Source organism: Zingiber officinale, chromosome 3A, assembly GCF_018446385.1.
Source record: "Zingiber officinale cultivar Zhangliang chromosome 3A, Zo_v1.1, whole genome shotgun sequence".
In the NCBI taxonomy this organism is placed as follows: domain Eukaryota; kingdom Viridiplantae; phylum Streptophyta; class Magnoliopsida; order Zingiberales; family Zingiberaceae; genus Zingiber; species Zingiber officinale.
This window is the reverse complement of record NC_055990.1, coordinates 148,005,009-148,019,052: the sequence shown is the minus strand read 5'-3', so window position 1 is coordinate 148,019,052 and position 14,044 is coordinate 148,005,009. Positions and strand designations below refer to the sequence as shown.

Here is a 14,044-nt window from a genome sequence, read left to right as displayed (position 1 = left end):
AAGTAACATAGATTAGCGTTTGGTATGACTCACCAGCATAACCCCTCTAATGCTCAAGTTAGTCATCAAAAAGAGAGGAAGAAGAAGAAACCTCATTGGAAAAGAGATGTCTATGTAAGAATAAGAAAACCAACATACCTCTGACATCCTCCCAGTGCTTGTATAACTATGTGAATAACATCTCTATGCCAGATATTTCATACCCTTTTACTTCTTCCCACGTGAATTAGCGAAGACAAGGTCTCTAGGTCTCTAACAATCTGTTATCGTTTCTCCACTCATTGATCATCATGTATTGTGAGGAAGACATCAAGGGAATGAGATTTAAAACCCGCTACTCACTTATTTGTTTACTGATCGTCACGTATGGAGAGGAAGACATCAAGAGAACCGGATCTGACACCTACTACTCGCTTCTTCATTCATTGATCGCCATATATCGAGAGGCAAGGATCAAGGGAACCAGATCTGACACCCACTACTCACTTTTTCAATCATTGACCGTCATGTATAATTGACCAAAAATTTCAAAACTTCTGATGCTCGGCAGGATTGGATTACATCGCCAGGCGGTTGGTCCATGACATCTCTAGCATAATGGTCAAAGGTCGATTCTCAAGAACTAATGATCTGGGGTTTACTCCATCATACGCCTGACGCCTGTGTACCTACATGTACCTCCCTCCATATCCATGGGGTCGGCACTAGGAGGATCATTAATATAGCGGATCTACATTTGATTATATCACTGGGTAGATATTAGTCGTATCGCCCAGTGTACCTCAAACTGATTACCCAATGAAATTTAGTTATATTGTTCGGAATGACTTAACCAAATTATTTGATGGACCCCCATAATATTGCTCAAAATGACTTAACTATATTGCTCGAAAGACCACCACTATATTGTTCGGAAGACCCCCGCTATATTGTTCGGAAGGATTTAATAGTATTATTCGGCGGAACTTAGACATATTGCTCGGAAGACACCCGCTATATTATTCGGAATGACTTAATAGTCATGCTCGGTAGAACTTGACTGTATTACTCGGAAGGACTTAATAGTCTTGCTCGATAGATCTGTCATACTGTTCGGCAGAACTTTTGAGTCCCATCTTACACATTTTTAAATAGGTTGATAAAAATTTAATATAATCTATTTAAATTATCTGAAGGGTGGATCAATCCCACGGATCCAATTAAATTACCAAATTGACATATTTAATACTTAGCAGGTGAACTATCTTTAATTAATCTAATGTAACACGGTTAAAACAAGGTGTCATGTGGAAAAAAAAAACTAAACTGAGGTTGGTGAGTTCTCAAGATTTGACCACAATAACCACCTAACCATCTTTCATTTTCCTTGTCAACTTCAATCCTCCTCCCACCCAACCACACCTACCGTTCCCTCCATGTATATAAAACTCCCCTGTTCCTGATAACTTCCTCAGCTTCCCAGGGAAACTCAATACTCTTTCCCTCGAGCTCATCCTAAACACACAGAATCAACTATCATTTCCTAAAATGGCGGCTGCAATCCTGACGCCTCCTACATTCTTGGGACGATCATCCAGCCACTTGGTGCGTTGCGTTCACCGGCCTGGCACCTCCCCTTTCTTCCACAGCGCCGTCGTCTCCAGCCGTTCCGATTGGCTCAGCGCCTGCTCCATCCTCTCCAGCAACGTCTCCTCCCACCAACAACAAGAGCCACCGCCACCGCAGAATCCAGCTGAGGACAACCATGATCTTCTGGCAACTACATCCTCCTCCTCTGGCTCCATGATGGACATCGTGCCCCTCTGCCTCCCACAGCCACTCACCATCGCCGACCCGTCGCTCGCCCCAAAACACGGATCTCAGCTGCGCGTGGCGTACCAGGGAGTGCCGGGCGCCTACAGCGAGCCCGCCGCCGCCAAGGCCTACCCCAACTGCGATGCCATCCCCTGCGACCAGTTCGAGGCGGCGTTCCAGGCCGTGGAGCAGTGGGTGGCCGACCGCGCCGTCCTCCCAGTGGAGAACTCGCTAGGAGGCAGCATCCACCGCAACTATGACCTCCTCCTGCGCCACCGCCTCCACATCGTGGGCGAAGTGCAACTGCCGGTGCACCACTGCCTGCTGGCGCTCCCGGGCGTGCGCCGGGAACAGCTCACTCGAGTCATCAGCCACCCGCAGGCGCTGGCGCAGTGCGAGGACACGCTCACGGCCCTGGGGCTGACCTTGGTGCGCGAGGCCTTCTACGACACTGCCGGGGCGGCCGAGTACGTGTCGGCGAACGGCCTGAGGGACACGGCGGCCATCGCATCGGCGCGGGCGGCCGAACTCTACGGGCTGGAGATCTTGGCGAAAGGGATCCAGGACGACCAAGGAAACGTGACGCGGTTCGTGATGCTGGCGCGGGAGCCGATCGTGCCGCGGGCCGACCGGCCGTTCAAGACCAGCATCGTGTTCGCGGCGCACGACCACGAGGGAACCTCGGTGCTGTTCAAGGTGCTCTCGGCTTTTGCGTTCCGCGACATCGGGCTGACCAAGATCGAGAGCCGGCCTCAACGCCGGCGGCCGATCCGGGAGGAGGAACAGCGGGGGGTGCCGGAGGAGGAGACAAGGGCCACGGCCAAGAATTTCGACTACACCTTCTACCTGGACTTCCAGGCGTCGCTGGCGGAGCCCCGCGCCCAGAACGCCCTCGCCGAGGTCCAGGAGTTCACCTCCTTCCTCCGCGTCCTCGGCAGCTACCCCATGGACATGACCCCGTGGACCACGGACAGTTGACCATTGGTCCACATTGCACCAGTGCGGTGGTTGTTGACTTGCAGCAAATTCAGTGTGCGGTCATCGTTGTGCTGATCGTTTCAAACCTCACCTACTCTTTCTTTCAGTTGTCTTCGATGGGGGCTTCTGAGTTTTTTTTGTTTTTTTTTGAAAAAATAAAATATCACTTCTGAATTAATTAATGCTGGGTTTTTTTTTTCAATATTTTCACAATTATTTCCAATCAAAAAAATGTATTTAATTAAAGTCACATAAAGATTAATTATGCTAGAGTGGGCATGTAAGCTTTCAGTAATTGTTGAATCAGTCAAAGATGTAATTCAGTCTATTTTCCTGTACTAATTGCACTTTAAAATGTAAACCGGTCCCAAATCGAGGTGAGAACCAACCAGGATGAAGCAGATGACAGGTCGGAGGAGGTCTTCACTGTGGATCTCACCCAGCTAGAAATACACAAGCAATCTACGTAGCAGTCAAATAGAATTAGAATGAAAGTTAAAGACAGATCTTGGCTCAGTTACTTTGATGTTCAAGTCAGACCCATAGTACTCAGAGAGAGTTCCCATAGTAATGGGAGAGTAGAAAAAAAAAAATAGAGAATTGTCCCCCTATCCGTCGGATATGGAACGAGCTCTTATTTATACTACCCTGGAGGAGAGAGACACAACACTCACGTTTCCCTCTCTAGGCACCCGGTCACACACATTCGGATTGAGGATATAAGTACTTCGGATTATTTTTAATATGTTCAATCGAGTTAAATTAGATCATGTGGATTTGATATCTTATGTCTAAATGTGTAGGACGCAGCGAGTAAGAAGGGTCACACAAAAAGTGAATTGATGAACTTGATACATCTTAGGGATGAGAAGTTGTGGAAGAGTACACCGGTAGAATGAGAAGGACGTGCACGGCTCATTCGAGGAAGCAGAAGTTGGGGAGGAAGTTTGTTTAAAGAAAAGGTCGGAGTTGAATTCGTGTGAGCTCAAATCCGGATGACTGAAGCATCACCCAAGCGAGCGGGACAGTGGAATGGTCGATGCTGAAATTGACCATTCGGTAAACATTGCTCTAGGTGCCTCAATTGATTGGAGACACCTCGGATGAATAGTACCCAAAGCGTCTTAGGTCAATTGGAGGTGCTTCCAATAAGCTAGAGCCATTGGCGAAGATATAAGCTATGGAGTCCAGCTCATCCTATTCAAGGCGCCTCAGATGATCCAAGGCGCATTGCATGAACTGTAGTTGAGGCACAGTGGATTACTCGAAGCACCTTCAATCTGCCAAATCAGAAAAGAGAACGTTGGCATGGATAAATCTTTATCTACTTGGAGGTGCCTCCAACTGTTCGAGACATCTCAAGCGGTCGGTCACATTAGCAAAGTGTCACTTTTTACCATTGGGTTATAAATAGAAGGCTTGTCCTCTTAGTCCATAGCACACTCTGTACTTCATTTCTACATTCATTCTTTAGTTTCTGAGCTTTCAAAGTCTGTAAGAGTCTACTTCGGCATCAACAAAAGACACATTTCTAGTTAAGCTTCTATTGCCTTAAATTAGTAACTTTCCCAGTTGTAAATCAATTAAATTCGTTGTGTCTCTTACTTTGTTTATGTTTTATTATTTTAATAAATTAACTGTGTGTTCTTGCTACGTTTGATAGCAAGAAAAGTGTTAACTTTTTATTGTAAGCTATTTGCTCCCCTTCTAGACGACCCACTATCAGAGCCCAACCGCTTTAGAAAGACTAGCAGTCGACTAAAGTAACAAGACGAAGGTCAAATCAAGCATTCATCCACTGAAGTTCGAGGAGTTTGCACTTTTAAAGCACTGTATGGAGGTTTTTTTCAAGACTAACTTTAACATTCTTCTTACAATCAAATATAATTTTGTAACACCCAAAAATCAGCACGAAGAAGAAAAGGAAGAACATCTCTAGAGCAAAAAGAAGCAGGCTGACTTTATGGCCAACAACAAAGCAGAGTTTCATCTGTTAAGTGTATTACTGTCCCAAGAAGTCAATCAGATCGACGCATATAACTCAATTAAAGAACTCTAGGAGAATTTCCTAGAGCTTCATAAGGAATATCGGAGGTCAAGCTAGCAAGACGGGATATCCTCCAAAATCAAATAACGAACCTTCGAATGGAAAAAGAAGAAACGATGGTTCAACTATACATAAAGATCAAGGAGATAATTACTGGATTCACCAACCTCAGTGAAATAGTAACGAATCATAACTCAATCCGATATGCACTCAATAGCTTTCCGAGAATCTAATAGTGGACACCAATAGTAGATACTTACTACATCTCAAAAAACCTAGAGATAAGTACTTTAAGAATTACTTTCAACTTTAGAATTACACGAGTCAAGATGTACATATTTAAGAAAAGAAAGGAAGTCAAATCAAAATCTAGTGCTAAAAGCCAACAAAAAGTACGAACTAGAGTTAGATTCCTCGAGCAATGAAGATGAAGAAGAATTTATGATAAGAAAGCTAAATAAGTTTTTTAGAACTAATAGATTTAATAAGACACAGGTCATTGAAATGGTAAGTGAGGTACGTCTTATACCTTTTGACCAACTCTGTTAAGGTATTAAACCAATATCTAGGTCTTTATGCAAATTAAGGTCCAAGTATTTAAAATAAAAAAAGATAACATTGATCTCAAAATTAAATTAGTAACAATATGTCCATTAAAACAATTTGATTAATTCAAATTGAAAATAAAAAAAAAAATAAAAGATTAAATAGAACGGTTAAAAAAGAATTATGAATACTCAAATTCAAATTCTATATGTATTTTGAATTTTAAAAATATTGGAGGACTTAATTAGTATTTGAAAAATCACAAGGGTCAAATAAAAAAATATTAAAAATAATATTCCACTAAAATAATTAATAAACCCAATAGGTACACAATTATTTTAGGTATCTAAATCTATTTTGAGTTATTAGATTGTTTTTGCTAGAAATAAATTTTATATGCACATTTGAAATTTTTTTTAGAAAAATAACTTTAAATATTATCTATTTGATTTTTCTGTTAAATATTTTTTTTGCGATAGATTAAAATGTTATCTATTAGCATAAATATTTTTTTGATTTTTTTTCCATTTGATATATATTTCTTTATAAATTCTTTACCAACAAAATTAATATTAAAAAAAATGTAATATTGATTTTTGAAAAACTTAATTTTTCAGTAAATAAACATTATATTTTCTTTGTTTAGAAAAATTAGCAAGATTTTTACATGATCCGGCGGTAAAAAGCCGGAACCCCACAAGGAGTCAACGCTGAGGGGAGGTCAAAGGGTCCAGTGGCTCACCCGAAAGGGGCGAGCCGACCGGACTCGGAAAAAAGGGAAATCTGATAGTAAAAAGACACCCTGGTAGAGACCAGGGTTCCGACGCTCAAATGAAGCAGTGCACAATGACCAAGCGGAAGGAAGCACCCCCCGGACGGCGCAAAGAATCAGGGCCGTCCGGACAACTTTCACCGCGTCCGGACTTTCACCGCCCGCCCGGTGGGCCGGGCTCCCCAGACAGGTGGTGGGTAAAAGATGGGAACATTTTCTGACAGCCGTCAAGTCGTATGGCTATGCCATACGACTAGCCTGACAACGGGGGTCCTGCCGTCCCATCAAAGAACATTCTCTCACTGTAGCAGTATGGGATCAGGTAAGCTCTCTGACAAGTGCATACCGTGGTATGGGTTGCTGACACGTACGCATCTCGATGGGCGTGCATCAATTCTTTCTCCGTCCTATATAAAGAGGCTATTACTTCGCCAAAGGTACGCATGATACAGATTTGGCAGCCACTTTCTCCATAGCCTACCTGACTTGAGCGTCGGAGGACCGTCGCCGGGAACCCCTCCCGGCCCGGTTTGTTGCAGGTTCGCCGGAGCACTCGAAGATCTAGCAGAGAGCGCCACGTGCCCAGCGTCCGTTGGTTCGACAGATCAAATTGGCGCCGTCGTGGGAACGCTCCCGCATCCGGCGAGACAATGGACGAGGCCGGACGGACAGGTGACGCTTTCAGGGAGGAACTCGACGCCTGGTCGAGATAAGGGCCGCCAAACTCATGGAGCAAAACAAAAGCATCCGTCGAGCGGGCGGAGCAACAAGCAACATGGCCGACCGGAAGCACCTCCGGCCACCGTCGCATTCCATCGGCCTTATTTCGCACCCCTGAGCGGCCGAAGAGATATAGGATCTTCCTCGATGAAATGCCAAGGCGGGATGACAGAAAAGGGGCTCCCGGCGGACTCCTCCCGAGCGGATCAATCGCCAATTCTGAGGCTATACTACGGACCCTCGCCAGCACTACGTGCCTCCGGCAATCGGCAGTACAATGGAACAACGGACCCGGATGATCATCCGGGTAAGTTTGATACAGCCACGCTCCATCAATACACCGATGGAGTGAAGTGCCGAGTCTTTCTTACCACTCTCTGGATCCGCTCAACGGTGGTTCCGGAGGTTGCCGGACGGATCCATCACGAGCTTCAAGGAATTCAACGGCCTTCCTCCACCACTTCGCCAAGAGTCGGCGTTATCAAAAGACAAGTGTCAGCTTGTTCGCCATCAAGCAAGAGCCGAGAGAATCGCTTCGAGCTTACATTCAGCGGTTCAACCAAGTGGCGATGGACATCCCAACGGCCACCTCGGAGACGATGATGAACGCCTTCACGCAAGGCCTAGCGGATGGAGACTTCTTCCGGTCGCTCATCCGAAAGCCGCCCCGAGATTATGATCATATGCTACATCGAGCCAACGAATATATAAATGTGGAAGAAGCGCAAGCCGCTCGGAAAAAGGAAGCTCCTGCCGAGCGGGCACATACTCACGCCGAGCGGAAACAGCAAGTCGCTCAGCAGCCGCCCAGAGGACCGAGGGCCGATGCAATCCGACCCCCCCCATGCCAGATCTCACGTACAAGAGGTGGCTGCCGCTCGGCCCAAGCCAAAGAGGAGGTGGACCCCTATGTTCTGCACCTTCCACCAGACGGATACACACAACACGAGGGATTGTCGAAGCATTCCCTTGTTGTCCAATCCCGTTCCCAGGAAAGCCGAACGACGGTCTCCTCCCATCGACAGGAGACATAGGACTCATGAAGCTGACCGGACCCACACCGAGAGGCAACATCAGCAGACACCCGATCGGCACCGATCTCCGAGGCAGGAGAATCGCCGGGCGTCCAGAGAACGGTCACGACCGCCCGGGAGGAGGAAAACCGGAACAATACTTCCGGGGCGAGATCAACGTTATTGCCGGCGGACCGACCGGAGGAGACTCAATCGAGCCGAAGCGGGCGTCCGACAACCGCAGATCCACGCGGTCGTAGTCAAGAACGGCAAGTGGACCGAAATCACTTTCGGACCCGGGGACTTAGAAGGAGTAGAAGTGCCCGACGACGCACTGCTCGTTAAAGCGGTAATAGCAAATTACACCATTCACCGATATTTGTTGACACAGGAGCTCGGTCAACATCATATTCAAGAAGGCGTTCGACCAGCTGCAAATTGATCGAGCCGAGCTGCCCATGACGACCCCGCCTACGGGTTTACGGCAACGGTTCACCGGTCGGACAAATCCGGCCACCCCTGGGAGAAGAGCCGCCAGAGGACCAGACAATCAACTCGTGGTGGTCGACTCTCCATCATCCTACAACGTCATTTTGGGACGACCGGCGAATTCCGAGCGGTTGTCTCAACCTTCCACCAAAAGATAAAGTTCCCAGTGGAAGACAAAGTAGGAGAAGTGCGGGGAGATCAGCTAGCAGCTCGGCGCTGCTATATAGAGATGATCCGAGCGGAGGCCTGTTCCGCCCGGAAGGCACCCCGAATCGAGGTACACGCCATAACTGAGAAACCTCCTGCTTTAATTTATGATGAAAAGGAGGAAGTCCAGATCCATCCAACCCGATCGGAGGCCACGACTTTTATCGCCTCTGATCTGGGGAAAGAACAGAAGGAGAAGCTGATCCAGTGCCTCCAACGAAATTATGATGTCTTCGTCTGGTCGACACATGAGTTACCTGGAATTTCGCCGAGCCTGGCGCAGCATGAATTGCATGTCCGACCGGACGCTCGGCCGGTGAAGCAGAGAAAAAGGGATTTCAGCGCCGAGCAGAATACTATTATCCGGGCAGAAGTAGAAAAACTTCTGAACGCCGGCCACATACGCGAGGTGCAGTTCCCAAGCTGGCTGGCCAACGTAGTCTTGGTCTCCAAGCCGGGCGGCAAGTGGAGGGTCTGCATCGACTTTCGAGACTTAAACAAAGCATGCCCCAAGGATTTTTATCCTCTGCCCCGGATAGATCAGTTGGTGGACTCTACGGCCGGCTGTGAATTAATTTGCATGCTTGACGCCTACCAAGGATATCATCAAGTGCCGCTCGCCCGGGAAGATCAAGAAAAAGTAAGCTTCGTAACGGATATTGCTACAATGTGATGCCGTTCGGATTGAAGAATGCCGGGGCCACCTATCAACGCTTGATGAACAAAGTGTTCAAGGAGCAGATCGGGCGGAATCTGGAAGTTTATGTGGACGACATTCTTATCAAATCCGTCCGAGCGGCCGATCTTTTCAAGGATATGGAAGAAACCTTCCGCACACTGCGCAAATATGGAGTCAAGCTAAATCCCCAGAAGTGCTTGTTCGGAGCTAAAGGAGGGCGTTTCTTGGGGTACATAGTGACCGAGCGGGGAATCGAAGCAAATCCCAGCAAGGTAAAAGCACTGCAAGACATGCCGCCCCCAAGAAATACAAGAGAAGTGCAAAGGTTGACCGGTCGGATAATTGCTTTATCCAGATTCATCTCCAGAACCGCCGATCGGAGCCTGCCATTCTTCAAAATCCTGCGCAAGGCTACTAAGTTCCAGTGGGATGAAGAGTGTGACCGAGCATTTGAAGAATTGAAGACATATCTAAATTCTCTGCCTGTGCTGGCCAAGCCGATCGGGGGTGAGTCACTGTATATGTATCTGTCGTCAACTGAGCATGCTGTAGGCTCAGCACTTGTGAGGGCGAGCGGCGAAGAGCAGCCGGTGTATTTTCTAAGCCACATTTTAAAAGATGCTGAATTTCGTTACACTGGGCTCGAGAAGTTGGCTTTAGCTTTGGTTTTAGCCGCTCGGCGCCTTCGACCGTATTTCTTGGCTCACACCATCATTGTCCGGACGAACAGTCCACTCGGAAGAGTGCTGTTGAATCCAGAAGCGTCCGGACGGCTTATCAAGTGGACGACAGAATTAAGTGAATTTGACATCCAATATCAGCCCCGCTCGGCGATTAAAGCCCAATCTTTGGCTGATTTTGTGACCGAAGTGCAAAGACCAGAGCCGGAAGCTATGTGGAGAATATATGTGGATGGATCCTCCACTCGGTTCGGAAGTGGGATCGGAATATTACTACTCTCACCTCAGGAAGAAAAGATGCACCTATCCGTCAGGCTAGACTACAAAGCTACTAACAATGAAGCAGAGTATGAGGCCCTCATAGCCGGATTGCAGGCAGCACGGCATGTGGGAGCCGGTCGGGTGGCACTCTATTCTGATTCACAGTTGGCCGCTCAGCAACTTTCCGGCACCTTTGAAATCAACAGTGTTCGGCTCAAACTCTACGCTGAGGCTTTTGAAAAACTCAAAGCTGCTTTCCGAGAGGTGCTTATTCAGAAGATTCCCCGAACGGAGAACCAGGAGGCCGATGAGTTAGCCAAACTCGCGAGCTCAATAACGTCGGTCGTCGTTCAGCAACCAATTGAAAAAACGCTGCTGGTGGCGCATGTCGACCGGATGCAAGGCCTCGCGTTTTCAAATGACTGGAGGACACCTATTATAGAATTCCTCCGTTCGGGCACCACACCATCAGATGAATATGCAGCCCGGCTCCTCAGAAGAAGAGCCGGTCGGTTTACACTAATCGGAGATCAACTTTACAAGAAAGCTTTCTCGCGCCCTTTGCTGAAATGTGTAAGCTCGGAGGACTCAGCTTACATCCTCCAGGAAGTACATCAAGGATCATGCGGAGGTCATCCGGGCGGACGCTCGTTGGCCAAGAAGATTCTCTTGGCCGGATACTTTTGGCCAACTTTACAAACAGATGCCGCTCGGACAGTATCTACATGCCTTTCGTGCCAGAAGTATCACAACTTCTCCCACCGACCGGCAGAGGAGATGAAGGCATCAACCATCTCATGTCCGTTCGATCAATGGGGAATGGATATTGTGGGTCCATTTCCGATGGCGACCGGGCAGAGGAAATTTTTACTAGTGGCGGTAGACTATTTCTCCAAGTGGGTGGAGGCCGAGCCGCTGGCAAAGATCACTGAACAAATGGTTAAAAAATTCATCTGGCAACACATCATTTGTCGGTTCGGCATCCCTCGCCGACTAGTGTCCGACAACGGACGGCAGTTCATAGGGAAGATGTTAGAGGATTGGTGCAAAAGCTACGGCATTGAGCAACATTTCACGTCCGTGGCCTATCCTCAGAGCAACGGTCAAGCTGAAGTCGCCAACCGGGAAATTCTTCGTATTTTGCGCGCTCGGCTCGACCATATGGGAGGAAGTTGGCCGGATGAAGTGCCGAGCGTCTTGTGGGCCATCCGAACGACGCCAAAAGAAGGGACAGGAGTCACACCGTTCCATTTGGTATATGGCGGTGAGGCTGTCATTCCGGTCGAAGTCGGCATTGAGTCAGCCCGGATCCAGAGCTATGGTGATGGCAATGCCGAACGAAGAAACATGGAGCTGGACTTGGTAGAAGAGGAGAGGGCAAAGGCGTCCGTTCGGCTGATGGCATACCGTCAGCGGATGAGGCAAAACTACAACCGGCGTCATTCCCAGATCGTTCCAGGTCGGCGATCTTGTCTGGAAGAAAGTGAAGCCGGTCGGCGATGTCGGCAAGCTTGAAGCTCCATGGGCAGGTCCCTTCAAAGTCATCGAAAAGCTCCGCTCGGGCGCGTATTATTTGGAAGACGAGGACGGTAGGCAGCTAGATAGACCGTGGAGCGCGAACCACCTCCAACCTTATCGGTCGGGGTGAAAGGTGTATCACTGTAAATCACCCTGTGTACTTCATTTTTCGACTAAATACTTGAAATGCAGAGATGAAAAGTCAAAAGAGCGAATATAAGGCATTATCATCATGACCTGAAGGCCCCCGAGCCGATCGGCCGGGAGGTTTATGTCCGAACCGGGAGCTCGAGCTCGAAGACCCCGAGCTGTTCAGCCGGGCTGCATACTAGTGTGGCAGGAAGGAAACCAAAACCCTGCGCTGATCAGGATGATAGAGGGAGATTATTGCCAGAGCGAAGGCCTGAGCCGTTCGGCTAGGTACATTTTAGCCGAGAAACCTCAGGGATGATTATATACAAGCCAAGCGCTCGACGACGAAGGCCGCGCCGACCGGCTATAAAAACCGCGCCGACGAGCTCCGTCGTTAAAAATCAAGAGCCGTCGGAAAAGCGTCGAGCTCCGACGATAAATATCGAGAGACGAGCGTCTTTAAATAATCCGAGCGGACAGCCGACGAGTCGTTAAAAATCAAGAGCCGCCCGGCTATAAAAACCGCGCCGTCGAGCTCCGACGATAAATATCGAGAGACGAGCCGGCGTCTTTAAATAATCCGAGCGGACGCGCCGACGAGCTCCGTCGTTAAAAATCAAGAGCCGCGCCGACCGGCTATAAAAACCGCGCCGTCGAGCTCCGATGATAAATATCGAGAGACGAGCCGAGCGGACGCGCCGACGAGCTCCGTCGTTAAAAATCAAGAGCCGCGCCGACCGGCTATAAAAACCGCGCCGTCGAGCTCCGACGATAAATATCGAGAGACGAGCCGGCGTCTTTAAATAATCCGAGCGGACGCGCCGACGAGCTCCGTCGTTAAAAATCAAGAGCCGCGCCGACCGGCTATAAAAACCGCGCCGTCGAGCTCCGCGTCTATAAACGCCTGAGCTGGAGGTCTTGCGAAAATCCAGCGAAAACCCCTTTGGAGACGAGGATTTCTAGCTAAAATAGAAGCTAAAATAGAGAGGAACAGAAGATTATCTAATATGCAAGTCAAAAAAGTCATTACATAAGCCGGGCCGAACGGCGGGAATTCAAAAAAGCTTACAAAAACGCTCTTCACACATCAAAATCAAAAAGAGCGTCGGGAATGGCATCCATCACGCTCGCTAAGTCCTCGGGGGGGATGGTCAGCTCGGCAGACAGGTGACCTTTGGTCTTCAAGTAGCCCACCGCCGCCTTGATTGCCTCCTCGAACGTGAGGGATATCTTGTCGGTAAACTTCTCTCCGAAGCCTTCCGAGCGGAGGAACGCCTTCCTCACTTCCTCCGAGCGGGCCGACTCTCCCTCTTGATATTCCTTGAGCGCGGCATGGGCAGCGTCGCTAGCGGCTTGGAGATCCTTCAAGTCTCCATCGAATCTTTGGAGATCAGCCGAGCGGCTCTCTTTTTCGGTGGCCAGCAGAGCATCCAGGTCCTTAATGCGTTGCTCCAGCCCCCGGATCTCCACCTTCATGTGGTCCATATCATTGATGGCCTGTTGCTTCCGAGTGGTCGCCGTCTGGATCTCCTTGTCTCGTTGTTTAATCATTGTTTCAAGCCGAACGACCTTGCTCGCCAGATCAGCAGCTCGTTTCCGCTCAGCTTCTAGTGATTTTTTGGCCTTCTCCAGAGCGGCCGTCGACTGCCTGGCGTCCCCAGCTGTTTTTTGTTTCTTCAGTTCCTCCTCCAGCTCGGCCAATCGATCGCTAATGGCGATCTGCTCCACCCAGTTCTGCTAGCAAACACGAGCAGGTTAAAAACTTCAAATAGGAGAGAAAAGAAGGGAAGGGGCCATACCCCGGTAGCTGATTGAAGGTTGCTGTCGCCGAGCTGCCCGGGAGTCAATTTGGCTATACGACTCCGAGCATCTATCCAAGCTTGTGCGAGAGGACCCGTCAGGGTGATCATCTGCTCGGGAAATACCGGCCGATCGGCGGTAGCCATGTACGCCTCCGAAGGGAGGCGCAGGACGGTTTTAAGTAGATTCTGGCCGCTCGGCCCGCTCTGAGATGGCCCACCAGCAGAAGAGGAGGGTAGCTCGCCTAAACGCTTGAGACGTCGTCGAGTCCTCGAAGGGCTGGACGGCGGAACTTCCGAGCTGGCCCTCGGAGAATCCTGAGGGGTAGGGGTACTCTCGACGGAAACTGTTCCGGACAGCACCGGCGCACCTACACCCTGCTCAGGTTGTGGCTCATCAAGTGTAGAG

The 14,044-nt window shown here is 48.9% G+C and overlaps 1 protein-coding gene across 1 annotated transcript; it reads left to right on the top strand.

Annotated features, from left to right (window-relative positions):
* Nucleotides 1–1,434: 1,434 nt before the first annotated feature.
* Nucleotides 1,435–3,042, top strand: LOC122052733 (arogenate dehydratase/prephenate dehydratase 6, chloroplastic-like). The gene has a single exon (XM_042614410.1). It carries the CDS (start codon nt 1,528–1,530, stop codon nt 2,770–2,772), a length of 1,245 nt encoding a protein of 414 aa, XP_042470344.1. The 5' UTR covers nt 1,435–1,527; the 3' UTR covers nt 2,773–3,042.
* Nucleotides 3,043–14,044: the final 11,002 nt, after the last annotated feature.